General features: G+C 59.9%; 2 protein-coding genes across 2 annotated transcripts; both read right to left on the minus strand.

Moving 5' to 3' along the window:
• Nucleotides 1-289: 289 nt before the first annotated feature.
• On the minus strand, nt 290-13,582 carry IQCA1L (IQ motif containing with AAA domain 1 like). Its single transcript, XM_049642133.1, has 19 exons — nt 13,475-13,582; nt 12,478-12,805; nt 11,660-11,779; nt 11,153-11,338; nt 9,880-9,951; nt 8,140-8,345; nt 7,362-7,446; nt 6,541-6,666; nt 6,323-6,398; nt 5,809-5,915; nt 4,939-5,022; nt 4,789-4,844; nt 3,665-3,747; nt 3,400-3,507; nt 2,612-2,811; nt 2,139-2,225; nt 1,672-1,849; nt 1,049-1,287; nt 290-496 (listed from the first exon to the last, which is right to left on the minus strand). Exons 1-19 carry the CDS (start codon nt 13,483-13,485, stop codon nt 395-397), a joined length of 2,454 nt encoding a protein of 817 aa, XP_049498090.1. The 5' UTR covers nt 13,486-13,582; the 3' UTR covers nt 290-394.
• A 1,332-nt stretch (nt 13,583-14,914) lies between these two features.
• On the minus strand, nt 14,915-17,471 carry LOC125930314 (histone H2B type 2-K1). The gene is made up of 2 exons (XM_049642134.1): nt 17,340-17,471; nt 14,915-15,436 (listed from the first exon to the last, which is right to left on the minus strand). Exons 1-2 carry the CDS (start codon nt 17,469-17,471, stop codon nt 15,200-15,202), a joined length of 369 nt encoding a protein of 122 aa, XP_049498091.1. The 3' UTR covers nt 14,915-15,199.
• Between the last annotated feature and the right edge of the window lie 1,023 nt (nt 17,472-18,494).

Raw genomic sequence — 18,494 nt, forward strand, 5'->3', positions numbered from 1 at the left:
TTTTTCCAGACTTAGTGGAGACCCCCCTTTCTCCTGGCTCTTTTTCTTTTCCTATTGTTCTCTCTTAACACCCCCCACCCCCAGGAGGAAGAGAGCTGGGGAGCCAGGACAGGAAATGACAGGAGATGAAGGCCTGGGTGGGGTCAGAGGACAAGGACCTGGGACACGAGCAGAGAAGGCTATGAGTGGGCGAGGACTGAGGGCCAGGAGGGGTGTGGCGTGAGGGGGAGCCTGGGCACAGGCAGGGGGCACAGAGCAGGGGCGGGAAGCATGGAACTGGACAGAGAGAGCTGCTCCCCAAGCCGTGTGGGCGTTTATGTCTCTGCCCCCAGCCCTCCACCTGCGGGCACCGCCCAGCCCCCCTTGCTAAGCCCGGGCGCCCTGGCCTCAGCCATCACTTCCTTTTCTTCTCCTTTGCCAGCTTGGCCTCCTCAGCATCCTGGTCCTTGCTGAGTTTTAGCCTCTTCTTGCCCAGTGGGGTCTTGAAGTACCAGTCCTGGGTGGGAGGAAGAGGGGGAGGGTAAGTGCAGCGGATCCACCCCTGCTGACCTGCCTCCTGACCTTGCCCTTCCCTAGCCACAGACGTGTCCTCAGCAGCCTTTTCTCCTCTCTTCCCGAAGTCAGGCGTCCTGCTGGAGTCCTGGTTTCCCTTATTCACCCCCCCAACACTCCGGGCCACAGGGTCCGCCACTGCCGGGGCGAGCCCTCTGTCCTGTCCTCCCGCGGCCATCCTGCCACCCCGGGGGCACCGGTGGGCACTGACTGAGGTGGAGAAAGTGTCACCTGGTGCCAGGGCCAACCAAGGGCTCTTAACACACAGGTGGCACTTTCAGGCTCCTGCCCTTGAGGGAACCGGGTGAGCGGGTCCTGCCCATGTTTCCGTCCCTGAGATTTCTTGTTCCCTGCCCAGCTCAACTCCATGGGGGAGCAGAGGGAAGGATCTAAGGGGTGCCGTGGGCCTGGGGCTTCAGAGGGCCGACCCCTGGTTGTGCCGGCCCGAGACCCTCCCTCCTCCCCCTCCCTGCTCCCCCCACCCCTAAAACCTCACCTTCAGGGACTCCTCCTCTTCCCGGTACACCGGCTCCAGCTTCGCCAGATGCCCCAGGAACTCCGAGGCCACCAGGGGCCTCTTTGACAACTGTAGGACCCGCCGCTCGGTCAGCACTGATTGGACAGCTTGGTGGATGTGGCCGGGTGTGTACCCATCAGATACCTTGGCCAGGGCACTGATGTCCAGGCCCTGGGTCATGTGGACTCTGTGGGCCTCTATCATCTGCCTCCAGAGCACTGCAGACATTGGGGGAGGACACAGGGCAGGGAGAGGCAGTGAGTACCTCTGCCTATATTTGGAACCAGGCTTCTGGAGAGCAGCTCTCTGTTCATCGATGCCTCCCCTCCCAGGAACGTGAGAATCATCGTCTCCACTTAACACGAGGAAATGAGACGCTGAGGACTTAAGTGGCCGGCCCAGGACCTCGGAGCTGGGCCAGGGCCCGGGCCACTGGGCTGCTTGTCCAGCTGCCCTTCCAGAACATCTGGCCGTGGAGGCGAGGCCTCAGAACAGCTGTGGGGCTGGGAAGAAGGGCGAGGACGCTTTGGCGGGGGCGGGGGTGGGGGGTGGGGTGGGCCTGGATCCCTTGTCTGGCCTGTCTCCACGTCACAGGACCTCACCGTAGCGAGAAGCATAATCGGGCCGCGGCACGAGGAGGATCCGTTCGTAGGTCCGGCACAGCCCCTGCATCTCCGCCAGCTGCGGCTGGTTGGTGGTCCCGATCAGCATCACACGGTCTCCCGGGTGCAGCAGTCGCAGGGCCTTGGCGAGATCCTTCTTTATTCGCTTCGGTTCCATCTGCTCGGGGTGAGAGGGCAGGGCGGGGGGTAAGGGGAGGGGGTTGAGACCTGGTGACTTCTAGGGGCTTCTGAGTTCTCTCAGAGGACACGCCCACGTTCAGCCTCACATGGGCCCCGGGAGGCGGCCAGGAGAGGCTCTCAGTCCTGCTTTAAGGATCAGGACAAGGCAGCGGGAGGACAGGGAACCTGTCCGAGGCCGCACGGTGAGCGAGGTCTGGCGCTGACGTGAACAAGCCCGGGACCGCCAGCCTTGCCCGTGGCTCACGCGGCCACCCGGCTCCCCGCACCTCCTTCTCTTCTTTTGGGACCTTCTTATAGAAGTTCTTCTCGGCATTCCCGATCCAGATAACAGAGGGCTGTAAGAGTTGAGCCACCTGGACAGGTCAGGGAGTAAAAACCTGACGTCAGATGTCCCTGGGCAAGGGTCACCTACCTCCCCATCTGGACCAAGAGGGGGTCGGGGCTGGCCTTGAGTCTCCAGCCCCCACTTCCCACGCACTGCCTGCCCCCCCCCCCGCCCCTCCACCGTCTCGGCCTGTTGCATTGTCCATCACAGCTCAGTGCGAACACAGCCCTCCCCCCCGCTGCCACCCCAGGGCTTCAGGTATCCGCAAGCTCCTAGCAGGGGGTGGGAGGGAAACCTCACCGGCTCCTGAAGCCACACCAAGTGGGCAGACGGGTGGCCTCCTAAGCATAAAGCCCACCCCGCCGTGTCGGCGAGGCCTGAGAACGAGAAACGCCCGAGTCGGGGGACCCAGACCTTAAAGACCATATGCACTATCATCTGCGCCCCGGTCTTGCCAGGATATTTGCCCTGCAGGTTGTCAGGTGACAGGTCAAACAGGTTGGCACCGGTTTCTGTGCACACGGCCTTGACCAACATCTTCTTCCCCGTGCCAGAGGGGCCCACCAGGAGGATGGAGCGGATGAGGGGAGCCATGGAGTGTATATCTGGGGAGCCTGAAGGAGGAAACAGGGGCCAGAGGCTGGCGGTAGACCGGCAGGGGGGTGGGGGTGGAGCCGCTGGGTAAGGTGAGGCCAGAGGCCGCAGGCTGGGTGGGGTGAAGTTCAGATCCTGGCTGCATTGCCTTCCCCGGGTTTCTGAGCCCTTGGCGGCCTCGCTGAGAGAGGCAGCCGGGATGGCTGCCAATGGTCTGCGGGGTCAGGAGGGGGCCTTCTACCCCTGATGCCCACCCCCCCGCCCACCTCGACACCCTTTCTGTTTTCTGTACCGTCTCTTCCTACTTCTGGATTACGAAGGGGTGGAACTAAGGGGCATGTGACCCACCACTTCAGGAGGATCCTGGTCTTCCGGGAACGGGACAGACTATGGGAAATCACTTGGGGTCGGCTAAGGGGCCAGAAAAGTGGTCTCCTCGGTAGGTCAAGGGCCCGCATGACCTCTGGGGTGGCCCCATCTGGGTGCGGCCTCCAGCATGGGTCCACGGCACGGGGGACATGCCCACCTCAGCCCCCCTAACCTGCACCCAGTCTCCCCCTCGGGCCACCTGCCAGCATTGGCTCTTCCCTCTCCGCAGGGCATCTCACCAAGCCGAAGGACCGCGTACAAGGCCACGTTCTGTCGTATGTCAAACAGGGAAGGCATAGGCAACTTGTTGGCCAAACTCAGAGTAGATCCAAGATAGAGGTAGTCCCCTGGGGGCGGGGGGGGGGGGGACAGGCAGCCACCTGGTGAGTGCTGCCCACCGGGGCGTTGCCGAGAGCCACTTGTGGAGAAGGCTCGCTGCACAGGGTGGTAGCTGGCTGTGGGAAAGGCCGTGGCCCGGGAGGAGGCGCTGGGGAGGGGTCTCACCAATGTAGTCTTTCAAGGCCACAGTCTGACTCTTCCTTAGGAAGCCAGAGACCACAAGCTCTTCAAACAGAGAGTCCAGGGTCCTGCAGAGGACGGCACAGAGGGGCCCCCGAGGACAAAGGGAAGTGGAGACAGAGACGAGTGGGAGGTGCTACAGGCTCGAGGAGACAGGTGGCAGGGGCCTTGCGCCCCAAGCTGGGCTCAAAAATACCCACGGTGCCACTGGCCACCCGGCACACGAAGGAACAGCACCAACCCGCTGGCGCAGAAGGCAGCCGGCCCACAGCGGGTGCTCTGGGGGTTGAGTGGGGTGTGAGGAGGCCCAAGGCCCTCGGAGACACTCCCTCCGTCAGCCTGCTCACGGCCCAAAGTTCCATCACCCGAAACCCAGTGGTCTGGGCGACATATCACCGTCTTCCTAGAAACCACACTTAAGATGTACACACTCCCGGGGCGCCTGGGTGGCTCAGTCGGTTAAGCGGCCGACTTCGGCTCAGGTCACGATCTCGCGGTCCGTGGGTTCGAGCCCCGCGTCGGGCTCTGGGCTGACGGCTCAGAGCCTGGAGCCTGCTTCCGATTCTGTGTCTCCCTCTCTCTGTGACCCTCCCCCGTTCATGCTCTGTCTCTCTCTGTCTCAAAAATAATAAACGTTAAAAAAAAAATTAAATTAAATTAAGAAAAGATGTACACACTCCCGTAGGCACTAGGGCGGCTGACATCAATGTACCTGAGACTCATTTCACCCAAGACGTGAGTAGACAGGGGCCACTGACAAGGTGGAGGCCGGGGGCAGGTGGCTTTGGCAGGGACACAGTTGACTATGGCAAAGGTGGGAGGGAGGGCCGGGGAGGAGGGAGCGCCGAGAACACTCTTCCACTCACACCTGCCTCTGCACCATCCTGTTCAAAGCACTTTCTCGTGCTTCTACTTGATCCTCACGGCTCTCCCGTGAGTTTGGCAGGGCAGGTACTTGGTTGGGGAGGACAGGGAGCCAGAGAGGTTAAGTGGCTTTCTCTAGGTCCCACAGCAACAGAACCAGGCCCGGAAGTCAGACCTGTCCTGCACCGGGGCTTCCCCCGCCCCCCCCCCCCACCACCACCACCACCACAGTAAGGGTCTGCTACCTGTTTGGGGTCAGATCTTTTTCCTTCTTCTTCCCAGTTTTCTTCCCGGTCTTTTTCTGGTTGGAAACAAGCACACAGGCGATTGTCCTCTGTTCCTTGCCTCCCCCGCCGTGTGCATGTCCTCGTCCCGGCCTTAGCCCTCGGTCTTGCCTTCGGAGCCTTCAAGGCTCTCTCCTCCTCCCTGTCCACAGCCAGGCGCAGGTTCTTCAACTCTTGACGCATCAACTCATCCACCTGGGCGACAGCAGGGAGTGGGGGGGTGGGGGGGGGTGGGCAGCGAGGGGCTGCAGAGGACGGGTGGGAGGGCCGCACCGAGACAGGGGCGGAGAGGAGGAGAGCTGCCTCAGAGAAGAACGAGACTGGCCCCTGGAAGTCAGCTCGGGTGGCCACCCACAACCTTCCTACACACTCTTCTGGAACCTTCAGGCCTTGCGTCCCTCCCCCTGCCCCTGCCCCTGCCCCTGTCCCTGTCCCCGTACCGGTCCACACCCAATCCTAACCCACATCCTGCTTGCACGGGAGCCTTGCTCTCCAATGGGGAGAAGCTCCAGGATGCAGTCAACTGGCTTTCAGTTCAAGCCCCAGACCCACCCTTTAAAGTCTGTGTGACTTGAGCGGTTGCCTGTTTCCCGACGTCAGGAAAATCATGGCGCCTACCTCAGGGGTGTCAGAAAGACCACAGTGTCCACATGGCAGGAACCCTTTAAGGGCTGATGGGCATGCCGGTGGGCGAGACCCCAGCTCAGAGCCCCTGCCATTCCCCCTCCCACCCCAGTCTGCATCTGCACCCCAGGGAGAGGGGCTGGAGAGACACAGAGTCACAGAGGACGGTAGGACCGAGAGGGACCAAGGTGGAGCTGGAAGGATACAGAAAAGGCAGCGCACAGAGGTTGCTACAGAAGAGGGGCAGGGGCAGGCTGGAGGACGGAGGGGAGCTGAGGGGAAGCGCATGAAGCATCCGGGGGCCCCGGTGGGGACACAGAGGAGGCCTGCAGGGAGGCCCCGAGCCCGCCCGCTCACCTGTATCCGGATCTCCTGCTCCACTTCCTTCCTCTTCTCCACCCGGAGCATCTCGGGGTCAAAACTCTGATTGGGGTGTACGCTCTCGTGCCGGCTCCTCCAGACAGCTGACCGTGGAGAGACGGACAGAGGAATGACGTTCAGAGTCCCGGGGCACGCACACGCTCCGGCACGCGTGCGCGCATCGGCTCGCGCGTTCGCGCTCGCGCGCACTTGGCCAGGAACCCGCCCCCGGCGGGGACCTCCGTCCTCATGGGGCTGTCTGGCACCTGCTGCTACCCGGACCACAGAGGCCTGATCCCAAGGCCTCAGGATTCGGATCCAAAGTCATAAGGCATCGCCCACACCCCACACTTCTGTCCGCCTTCGGCATTCTCCCCTCGGCCTACGCCATTGCACCCCACACTGCCGCCTCATGGCCCACACAGCGTATGTCCACTTTCCCCAGGACCAAGGGTCACCCCAAGGCCCTGACAAGGCCTAGACACTCCTCCGCAGCCCCTTCCCCTCTTACTTATATACTCCTCGTGTGCGGCATTAATCACAGGTATAAATTTGGATGGTGAGACTTTCAGTATTGTGTCTGCTTCCTAGAATAGAAACATCATTTTATCTTGACCCCCCCCCCAAGATCTCTGGCCCTTATTCCCCTCAGACCAGCTTCTCACCAGGAGCTCCCTCAGACTCCCTTCCCCCTGCCCACTTGGTCCACACCTCCGGGAGGTGTCTTACCCCCTTCCTGGTCTTTGTTTCCTTCCCTTTCTTCTTCTTCTCTTTTTTCTCCTTTTCTTTTTCCTTATTTTTCTCTTGGTCCTTTTTTTTGCTCTCCTGGACCTGCGCCTCCAGTTCCATTTTCAGCTGTGATCAGTGACGGAAGAGGTTTCAGAGAAGACCAAGGGATTCGACGGGAGCAAAAGATTCTGGGCCGGAGACGGGGGTAGACGAGGGTCACGGGTGGGGGGCAGATAGCTGAGAGTCCAGAGATCTCACTGGGGTCCAGGAAAAAAGGGGCACCAGGTGAACAGGTGCTCTGATCCTAGCTGCTGCTCTTTCCTGGCCCATGGAGGCTGGGAGCCACAAAAGTCTCAGCAGACATGTTTTCTCTCCCTGGCCAAAGATGCCTTCTCCAGACACAGGCACCCGCTCCCCACCACGCAGTCTTGCTAGCTACCTATATTTCCTCCAGCCACGTCTGCCCTCACTGAGGCTGACCTTTCCCCCCGCCCCACCGCCATCCTCAGTTTTCACTCAGGAGGCTCTATAACTTCAGACCCCCGCTACCACAAAAAGTCTCTTGGGGCGCCTGGGTGGCGCAGTCGGTTAAGCGTCCGACTTCAGCCAGGTCACGATCTCGCGGTCCATGAGTTCGAGCCCCGTGTCAGGCTCTGGGCTGATGGCTCGGAGCCTGGAGCCTGTTTCCGATTCTGTGTCTCCCTCTCTCTCTGCCCCTCCCCCGTTCATGCTCTGTCTCTCTCTGTCCCAAAAATAAATAAAAAACGTTGAAAAAAAAAATTAAAAAAAAAAAAAGTCTCCTGTCCCCACTTATAGGGTACCTGTTCTGGAGTCTTGTCTGCAAAGATCAGGTAGGATCCACCTAAAGACTCATCTGGATAATCAGGGAATCGACCCGTAAGGGCACTAAGTGAACATAAAATGGTCAGAGAGATGGACAGGTGGGTGGATGGACAGAGGGATGGATGGGTGGATAGATGGATGGAGAGATGGGTGGATGGACAGTGGATGGGTGGGTGGATGGATGGATGGATGGACGCACAGTGGATGGGTGGGTGGATAGATGGATGGATAGATGGGTGGACGGACAGTGGATGGGTGGGGGGATGGATAGATGGATAGATGGGTGGACAGACAGTGGATGGATAGATGGATGGATGGACGCACATTGGATAGGTGGGTGGATGGATGGATGGACGGACAGTGGGTGGGTGAGTAGAAGAGTGGGTGAATGGACGGGTAGTTAAACAGAGGGAACGATGAGGAAAGAAAAAGGACTAGGGGGATAGAGAACAAGAGGGAAGGAACAGAGAGGTACAGATTAGAAAGGAGAGGTTCCTCAGGGGGCTTCCATGGTTGCTTTCCCCATATGGTTTTGGCATTTTCTCTTTCATCGGGGGAAATGAGAAGTCATGTGTAGAGATGGTCTTGTAGCTTGGGGGCCCCAGGTTGAAGTCAGGTGTGTACGCAGTGAGTGAGAGGGATGGGAGCGAGGAGAAAAGGGATCCGCCTGGACTAGAGCACAGAGCAGGTGTGGGGACGCTGTGCGGGGCAGGGAAAGAGGGATTGGTTGGGTCAGCTGAGGCTGGGGACACTGACCGGCACTCAATAAACCACTGTCGGATTTGGTCCTTCAGTTTCTCCTTTATGTCAGGTCCCTCTGTCTCTCTGAGAGAATCATGAGTCTTCACCATCGCCAGCTGGAGCTCCTCCTCCTTCTCTATCTGGCAGAGCCTCCGGACATCGTCCCTGAGGCCAGCTTGGAACATGATACCCAAGCTTTCCACCTTGTTAGGCGAAGGGAGCTGGCGAAGAGGAGAAGAGGCCCAGGGTGTCAGGAGTGGGAGGTGGGGGGGGGCGGGCCCAGCCCCTGGCCTCAGGCACACACACCTGCCCCCCTCGCTCCCCAGCACACCCGCACACGTGAGGCCTTGCATACACGCCCACACGGAACAACGGGCAGGCCTGCAGCAGGAGAAATTGTGTTTAGAGCCAAAACTCGCCTGTGTAAATTACTCTGATAATGAGTTCGCTAGATGCATCTGGGCCGGCCCCCCTGCCCGCCCCCCCCCCCCCCAGCACACCCTCCCCTGTGAGCCTCCGGCCCCAGCCCCCACCCACACCCCCGCCCCAGCGGCCCGTGTTGGCAGCCGCTCTCGCAGCCACTTTCCCGCCTCATTGGCTCCCAAATGTATTTTAAATATCACTCTGCGCAGAGACAATTACTGAAAACGCTGAGCTCACACTGTTGATGGGCCCGGGCGGCCAGGCTCATTCCTCACCCACCACCATGCCATGCCCCCCACCTCCCCCCAAGGCCTGACCCTGGCCTCCCCTCTGCCCGCTCTTGCCTCCGGGGGCCCTGCTCTCCAAACCCCCAAGTCTGACCTCCACTCCCCTGCGGTGCCCTCTGGACCCTCCCTCCTTCTGAAGACCCCAAGCCTCCGGGAAGAGCCACCCCAGGCTTTGTCTCTGATCCCTTTGGGGCCCCGGCCCCTCCCCAACTCCCTTTATCAGGAGGCCTTCACAGCCTCTGCACATTGCAAAGCCCACTCTCAGGAAGCCTCACCCCCACCAGGGCCTTCCTTTCCTAAGTCAGCAGAGACTAGCCCGATGTAAAATCCATCAGAGAGCAGAGGCCTCTCAAGGAGTGGGGCCTGCTCACCCTGCCTGTCCACACACGCTGGGGGCTGACCCTGTAAGCACCCACACTGCCCCACCGGGCACACCCTTTCCCATGTACACGGGTAACACTCAGCTCTAGTCCCTGCATAGCAGAGGAGAAGCCAGTCCGGGCCCCCGCAGAACAAGTGGGGGAGACTGTGGCCCGAAACACTGTGCTGTGAAAGGGATGTGGCCTCCGTCCCACCTTGGCCCTCACGGTTCTCCCAGAGGCTGCAAGAGCCTGGGGCGGGGAGGGAGGCGATGCTCCCGCTAGCCTTGTGGCCTCCTCCCTCTGCTGGGGCCGCTCACGACACCTCTCCTTCCAGCCAGGGGCACGAACGCGAGGTCCAGGATGCTCTGTGCTGCTATCGCTCACCCCACTCCACATCTGAGACCCTTCCACGGGTTTTGGAGAGGGAAAGGTGGCAAGGGATCCGGCTCGCTGGTGGCTTTCTGTTCCTTTGGCCTCTTTCGCGAGCCCTGAAGGATCCCTTAACCAGGGTCCGCAAGGCCTAAACCCCTCCGCCCATGCCAACCACAGTCCTGAGTGGAGGGAGGTGTGTGGGCGGTGAGGGTCTATGCAGGGCTGCACTCTGACAAAAAATAAGGGAGGGAACCCCACGCACCGGCCCACCTCGTGCTCTGGCCTGTGGCTGTGGCGAGGGGGGCACTTACCATGCCGATGAACTCCATCTCAGTTTGCCGGTCCTGCTGAGTGCGTTTCCTCTGCAGGTAACCCTTCCACACCTGGGGGGACACAGGGGCCCAGACACTCCCACGCTGCATTTCTGCAGGGACGTGGCTCGTGCCATCAGCCTCCAGGGGGAAGCACCAGCCACTCCCAAGGAAAAGTCTGGTTGGGGAGTTTGGGGGTAGGAGGTGGGTGAGGACTGCTGGGGAGGACACCTCCCAGGGCAGCCCGCAGGCAAGCAGGGGCTGCCCAGAACATGGTGGGGCTGGTGTGCACCCACACAGTCCAGCCCCAAGCTTTTGCTTCCCCGGGGCCCTGAGGAATTCCCTCCTTCTCAGTCCTGCCTTCTAATCTGCCGTATCTCTTGACACGGACCTCAAAGGCCACCTTCTCCGGGAAGCACCCCCCCGCTCTACCTCTCTGGATTCCCACAGCATTTGGAATACCTACTTGATTCCCCCCCAGGCACATAGACATCAGCGCTGTAAGGACTGTGGAGCTCCCCTGATTAATTACTACATTTTTGACACAAAGAAACTGAGGCTAGAGACAGGATGTGGCCTCTCTCGGGTCCAAGAGCCCATGAGGGCCGAGCTGAGACAGGACCAGGTTTCCTGACTCCTTGCCCAGGGCTCTTCTCCCAGGCCTCCAGCTGCTTGCTCACAGAGCCGAGGATAGCCCAGTACTTGGCGGGGGGGGGGGGAGGTGGCGACGGGGCAGGGGGGAGACAGCCTGTGCTTCACTTACTATGGATCCTTCTCCCCTAATTTTTTTTTAATGTTTATTTATTTTTGAAGGAGAGAGAGAGAGAGAGAGAGAGTGTGAGTGGGGGAAGGGCAGAGAGAGAGAGGGAGACACAGAATCCGAAGCAGGCTCCGGGCTCTGAGCTGTCAGCACAGAGCCGGAGGCGGGGCTCGAGCCCACAAACCACGAGATCATGACCTGAGCCGAAATTGGATGGATGCCCAACCGACTGAGCCACCCAGGCGCCCCCTTCTCCCCTAATTTTAACGATCCTTCTGTTTCTGGGGCTTTTATGATATCCCACTATGAGTCCTTTGGGGGACAGAGGTGTAGAATAAATAATAAACAAACAAGATACACACTTATTGACTGATTAGGTCCCTAGTTTTAGGATCTAGCCGCGGGGCAACAGAATCCAAGCTCCTGCACCTCTGCCCTCGGTTGGTGAGCCAGGCAGTCTTCCTGGAAGAGGGGACTCTACCCGGACCTTCCTCCTGGGTGCTGGGGGATTACCTTCTGAATGGTGACAGCTGCTTGGTCCTGACTGAACTTGTGCCAACCTTCCTCTCGAATCTTCCGATCCCGCTCCTCCTCTTTCCGAATTTCTCGCATGAAGATGGCTCGGAGCCGGCCTTGCCTGGCCCGCTCAGCCCTTTGCAGAAGGATTATGGCCTCGGTCCGGCGCAGTTCTGGAAAACGCTGGCCAGAACATAGGCAAAGGCTCAGGGGGAGATGAGAGAGGGCTTGTATTCAGGCTGGCAGCTGGGAGACTGTTCGCCAAAGGGCATGCTGGGGACGTGATCCTCCCAGGGCACGTAAGTGCCCCAGTCCTGTCCTCTATCTTGGTGTGAGAAGGTTTCAAGGAGCACAAGAGCGTCCTTGAAGCAGGCCAGGGATTACCCAAAGAGCGCTCGGAGGCGGCTACAGGGCAGGGGACCTCCTCTCTGTGTCTGGAGGACGGCATCTCTCTCCTGGGAGCGGGGTATGAGGGGAATCTGGGAGGGTGTCTCCCTGATTTACCTCCCTGGAGGTCACTGGCTCCATTCTCGACAGGATCTCTGCCAGCATCAGCTCCCGCTCCTTCAGAATGCTGGACTGCTCCAGCAGGAAGTATCTGGGGATTGGAACCTCCAGGTCTGCCTTTGGGGCGATAGCGGGGGAAGGAGGGTCAGGAATCAAAACCCAGGCCATCTGGCTGATCGGTCCCACTTTCAGCTGCTTACGCCGACCCTGGTGATGCTCTCCTTCATCCTAGAGCCCTGGGGTGGGAGATTTATGGGTCATGGGCAGATCCCCCCCCCGGAAGGTGATGCCTCTATCCCCCTGCTCCACGGTGTAACCAGAGCTGAGTTCTGGAGGGTCACGATAGGTGCTGGGTAGTGGTTCCAATTCTGGCCGTGCGTCAGAATCACCTGAGGGGCTTGTTCAAAGGCTCAAGCCGATCAGTGGGTTTGAGCTGTGGTCGGAGATTCTGCATTTCTAACAAACGCCTAGGTGATGCCGCCGTGGCTGCTCCCAAGGACCACACTTGGAGAAGCAAGCCGGCAGGGGATTCTCCTCGCCGATCCCCTGTGGCTGGTGGGTATTCCCAGCCTGACTCTTCTAGCCACCCCCTAGCTACTTAGTAGCGCGCACGCCCTCTCGCTGAAACCCTTCTCCCGATCAAACCCCAACCCGCTGATCTGCCCCACCCTCCTTCCGGGGCAGGGGTCCCAACCCCAGGGCCGTTCCGCGGCCGGTCGCGCTCCCGCCCCGCCCCGCCCCCTCCTGCCCCAGGTGGGGGAGGCGGGGCTGGGCGTCGCCGGAGGCGGGCGCTGGAGTGGGCGTGGCCCGCGCACCGTGGTGAACTTCAGGTCGTGCAGCACGCGGTCCAGGCGGTGGTATTCGCTCAGGTCCGCGCGCACCAGGTCGTCCTTGAGCTCCAGCACGCGGCCGGCCACGCTGTCCAGCAGGCGCCGCAGCAGCCGCCGCTTCTGCGGCTGCACCATCTGGTCATGGAGGGTGTCGAACCGGCGCAGCAGCCCCAGGTAGTGCAGGTAGAGCGACGAGAGCCTGTACTGGAACGACTGCCGTTCCCGGTCCGGCACCGGCTGGAGCAGGGGCTGCTCTTGGTCCAGCAGCTCCTGCAGGGCCACGTGGGAGGTGTCCCAGAGGCGTTGGTACGCTCTGGAGAGGAGGGGAGAGGAGGCAGCAGGCGTGGGGCGATCTGAGCCGTGGGAGAGTGGGGACAGTGGGGGAGGGGGGAGGGGGTGGGGCGCTGCTGTGCCTTGTGAGGAGTGCGAACTCGGGTTCCAGAGGTTAAGGTTACCCATGGGGCCAAGGTGGAGTTCTGCGAAGGGAGGAGTCGTCGGGGGCAGTGGGGTGGTGATTACAGAGAACTCATGCCCAGGCTTAGAGAAAGGTGTGAGATTGGGATCACCGGGAGGGAGTCCGCCGGGGGATAAGCAAGGAGCTCCCAGTAAGGAAGGGGCCTCTGGGAGTCTGCAGTGGGTCCCTCCGGGGAGAGGGTGCGGCCCCGCCGAGGCTGCAAGGGTCTAGAATGGTGGGTGGGAAGTGGGGGTGAGGGATGAATGTGGAGAAGGTCTCTTCCCCTGATCCTGGAATAAGTAAACTAGTCCGAGGAAAGGCTGAAGAGGGGAAGCTGACCACAGGCCGGAGCAGCCAGGGTTGCTGTGTGAATGCCCCGGGGGCCCGGCCAGGGCTGGCCCAGCACAGAAAGCCCCTCTCCCCAGCATCCCTCCTCCCGGCCCACCTGCCCCAGCCTGACGGGACCAGGCGAGGCCCTTCGTTCTTTGCTTTCGAAAAGCCCTGGGTGCTCCACTCCTCCTCACTCACCCCTCAGACATGGTGCCCACTTCTCACACCGCCCTTGGTGAGCTGCTCATGCCATCCACACAACCGGTGGCTCCACCTTGGCTCCACCCCACCCCGAAGGCCGGAACAGCCCGGTTTTAAGAGTTCTGTCCCATTGTCCCAGTGTTCTAAGGCTGTGAGGGGAGGGGACAGCAGGTGCAGGACTGGGGACGCTTAGGATGTTCTCGTCGCAAGCCTTGGGAGGCTCGAGCAGAGCGTGGGGTCAGCTGTGGCTACTTGTGAGACTCAAATAAAAGGGTGGTCACGATTTGAAGTCACCCCGTGAGCTGTGAGGCTCTGGCGTTCATTTTTCCAGCCGTACTTCTCAGCTGGAGGAAGCCTGTGTGCCTGAACCCAGAGCCAGTGGTTCGTGTGAACTATGCCAGTGGAAAGATCGACATTAGAAGGAGTAGGTGAGACTCGGTGGTCTTTGGGGGCTCACTTTGAGCCATCTGCGGGTCACCCCGTCGCCGTTACGGGCTCAGGAGGCCATTATTCGGAAAGTACAAACAGAGTCAGCTGGGGGTGACTTTTTTGATTCAGGGTTAAGTAGGGACTTACGAATAAATACACGAGGCCCAGGGCCAAGGAAAGGGGGAGAAAGGCGACAGCAGCAAAGAGGAGCTAGGGACGAGGAGTTGTGGGGGCTTTAATGTACACGCAAGTTACCCGAGATCTTGTCGAAAATTCCACGATCTGAGTTGGGTCTCTGAGTCACAGGTTAGCAAGGTACGGAACACAGTGGGAATGGGGGACAGCGAAGGCTCGGGGGCCAGATGCCCTGGGCTCCCCCCGTTTCTAGCTGTGGGACTAAGACGTGGGTGATGGGTTCTCTTCTCATGGCATCTGCACGTTAGGCTGCAACTCTGTATGAGAAAACGTGTGTGAAGAATGTAGACCTGTGCCCCAACGTCAGCCCTTCTTACATGGCTGTTCGGTACGTGAAGTTGACAACCTGTATCTATCCAGTTGCAAAGGGGCGACAAAGGATTTTGGACTTGCTCGCTAAATGCAACCCCTCGAGCCCCAGGCCCTCCACACAGCTTGGGAGAGGATTGGTGGGTCGCATGCCCACAAGGTAGAGCAGAGGCCAAACGAGAAAAAGCAAGCGTGGCCGAATGTTCATTGGTGAATCTCAGCGAAGGACATACAAGGGGCCCTTGTACTTTCTCGCAATCCTTCGGCATGTTTGAGATTTTTCGACGTAAAATTTGGGAAGAAAAGAGGAGCCCCAGATACTCCTACCAATTTGTTCTGAAAACACGAGGGGAAAATAAAAACATCCTATAGGTCCCGGCAGGTTATAGAGATGCCTTCCGTTTTATATCCAGGATTTGAAAAGTAGGCTTGTTCCAGTTTTTAGCCGTGAGAAGTGACAATGCCCTTGCCCCACATCACACCTCCCCTTTGCAAAAAATTTTTTTAATTTTTTTTTAACGTTTATTTATTTTTGAGACAGAGAGAGACAGAGCATGAACAGGGGAGGGGCAGAGAGAGAGGGAGACACAGAATCGGAAGCAGGCTCCGGGCTCTGAGCCGTCAGCCCAGAGCCCGACGCGGGGCTCGAACTCACGGACCGTGAGATCAGGACCTGAGCCGAAGTCGGACGCTTCACCGACCGAGCCACCCGGGCGCCCCACACCTCCCCTTTTCAAATGACCACAGTGTGCGGGAGCAGTTCACCCTTTATTAACGTTAGGTCCTGGGTCACTTGGAGCTGGTGTACTTGGTGACCGCCTTGGTGCCCTCGGACACGGCGTGCTTGGCCAGCTCCCCGGGCAGCAGCAGGCGCACGGCCGTCTGGACTTCCCGGGAGGTCAGTGTGGTTCGGCCCGAGTACTGGGCCAGCCGGGCAGCCTCGCCAGCCAGCCGTTCAAACACATCGTTCACAAACGAATTCATGATGCTCATGGCCTTGGAAGAGATGCCAATGTCAGGGTGCACCTGGGGAAGCAGCAAGACCGTTCTGTTAGCGAGGAGGCTCCGCCCGACCCCGCCAGCCCCAGCCCCGAGTTCGGGACTGCAGGAAGCTGGAGGCAGGACCGCGAGGCTGCCTCACCAGCCTCTTGCCAGAGGCCAAGCCCGGGAGGTAGGGATTTGGTTTTTTACTACCACATCCGAGTGAAAAGTTTTTCCCACCGGTAGGACGTAACGCGATTAAGGTCCTCGTATGAGCACATGGGAGCGTCAGTCTTTGACAAATGGGATCAGTTACACAGCATTTTGCTTTTCTCATTTAATGCGTTCGCATAGTGTTACTCCTCGAGGTGACGTTCCCAGGGGTGAGACAGACCGCCGCCGGGCCCAAGGGTTTACGCGCCTCACTTGGCGGACTGTCACCACATTACATTCCAGAGGACGCACTCATGTGACGCAGCCTCAGCACCAGACTAGGAGTTAGGACACCAGGGTTCTGCGGCCGGACGGTGAATCACCGGAGGACCTCAGATTAAGGCACTCTCCTCTGGGCCTCAGTTTCCCCCTCTGTCACACCAGCTTTTGAGCTAGATGATCTCCAGTCAAACCGGCGGTAGGGGCCCGATAACAACCCTGACGTGTGACCAGGCAGACAGCAAGTGTTTCCCTGGGAGGTGGGAGAGAAGAGACGAGCGGCGACGTCCATCAAGCCGATGGTGGACACGGAAGCGGAACGCAGGCTCTCGCCGCCGCCACTGGTTGCCACGGACAGCACGGGATCGGAGCCTAAGCCCCTTGTGTCGTCATCACATCGTTTTCCCCTTGGGGCTGAGGGGCGTAACAGTTAAGTTTCACAGGAGCGAGGGTAACTCACTCGGCAGCTCTCCTTTGCGCGTGCAATCCAGGGCCGACACTTGTTTCTGAGCCCCAAGGTCGGCTGAGCCGCAGGGCTCCCAGACGCTCCCAGCCCCACTTCCTTCAGGGTGCCAGAGTCTGTCCTCCGCTGCCGCCCCTTTGGCCAGCCCACGCCAGTGTTGGTCCCCCCCCCCCCACCTGGCCCCACAAAAGCATTCCCAGAGACCCGGGGCGTCAGGTCACCGAAACTGCTAACGGGATCTAGATTCTAGGACCTGCTCGGACAAAGCAGTCAGACTCGGGCGGGTCGGGGAGGCTCAGGGCAGGCAAGACCGCTGTGCTGCCTGCTCCTGGCCCCGCTGAGTGGGCCAGAGGCTTCGAGACCAGGGTGCCTCGTGTACTAGACACACTGTTGTTGGGTGCCCACTGATGCCCCCCAAATACCCGTCAGTGTGCAAATGCCAGGAGTGGGTGCTTCTCCTGGGTGCTCTGGTAGGCCGCATGAACAGAGAGCATTCGGAGCACCTGGGGGTTAAGAGGCGCGACCGGCGGAAGTACGCGAGGGGCCTGCTCAGGGCCGGGGGGCCTGACTGCTGCTGCTGTCAGGTCATGGGGCTCAGTCAGTGCTTTGCGCCTTTACGGACCTTAGTTCCTCATCTGTACAGTAGGCCGGTCCCTCAGCCCCTCGGTGACCGAGTGCTGTGGGGCTGGAAGGCCTTGCCCGAGACCTCAGCTCGCACACACCGCTCCCTGCTCCCGGCCACCACCGACTGGCGCCTCTGGTTTGTACCATGATGCGTCCGGCACGTGATCGGCCTTCAGCTCCACACTTTCGTACGGTCTTGCCTTTTACTTACGTCCCTCCTGACGCTCCGCAGAAGCGTTTGGTCCGTCCAGAGCCCCGTAAGCTTCCGGATTGTGGCGGCGTGCTTTAAGTGTCTCTGGCACATCACAGGTGCACGACAGATACTGGGAGGCTGTGGGGACCTCTGAGATCGAGTGCGGCCACTTCACAAGGGGCACGGTGTGCCTGAGGCCCCTCCCCTCAGTGCCAGGGGGAGCTCCCCACTCTCACCTGCTTTAGCACCTTGTAGATGTACATCGAGTAGGTCTCCTTGCGCCGGCTGCGCTTTTTGGACTTCTTGTCGCCAGAACTACGGCCCCTCCGGCCCCCCGACGGCTGCTGCTGTCCATGCTCTGCGCTCATCCTCCTGCCCTTCCTAACAGCGGCCTCCTGCTCCTTGGGGGACTTTTATGGGGTCAGCTGCCCACCAGGTGGGGCTGGGGGCCAGCACCTGGGGTGGAGGGGGTGGGCGGGGAGGAGCTTGGCCCATCCCGATCCAGAACATGCTCTGGGTTAATCTTGAAGGAGACTGATAGCTCCCGGCTCTCCCCCAAGTGATTTCCTGTCTCTGAAGAAGCAGCCCTCCCACCCCCCACCGTCTCCTCCCCCACCTGATCATCTCCCAGTGTATTACACACTTGTTAAGAGTTCACACACCACCAGACCACGCCGTGAGATCACTCTGCAACCACTGTGCTCAGCTGACTCGAAATGCAGGGGAGTGTCAGGAGGAACACAGGGCACCCCACCACCCCGCTGCCCCCAGAGCCCTGCAATACAGCCAAAGAGGCCAGAGTGACTCGCATGAAACAGAGAAGGGAAGGACTAAAGAGGGGGTGTAGGGACAGAGCTCAGAAAAGAAAAACGAGTGAGGGCCGTAGGAGCCGAAGGGCTGCACGGAAGGAGTGGGGATTTGAAGCTGGTCTTGTAGGGTGGGCACAGTTTAAGTGGGGAGAACTGGTCCCCAGAAAGACAAAGCAGGGTGGAATCAATGCGTGCTGAGTACAGTGAGGCTTGGAAGGAAGGCAGAAATGGAGCAGAACCCGAGCCCGGACCAGATGTGGGCAGCAGGGAACCACAGGCTGGGAGGGCCCGGCAGGGAGCGGGTGGGGTGGACTGGAGGAGCCAGAGCCGAGAAACGCTGTCTGCTCTCCATAAAGCAGGTGATGTGGGCTCCCTGTGGAGGTTTGCTGCAAAGGGAAGAAAAAGGCGGCTGTTAAACGGAGGAGTTCTCGCTTTGCCCCTATGTGTGAACAGTGTTTCAGGTTCTTAAGAGAACTTGTGATTACAGAAACCTGGTGCGACATGAGAACCACAGGCCGGGAGGGAAAGAGGGTTTTCCCAATCAAGAGGAGGTGGGGCAGAGCAGCAAAGACGAGCATCACC

Source organism: Panthera uncia, chromosome A2, assembly GCF_023721935.1.
Source record: "Panthera uncia isolate 11264 chromosome A2, Puncia_PCG_1.0, whole genome shotgun sequence".
Lineage (NCBI taxonomy): Eukaryota > Metazoa > Chordata > Mammalia > Carnivora > Felidae > Panthera > Panthera uncia.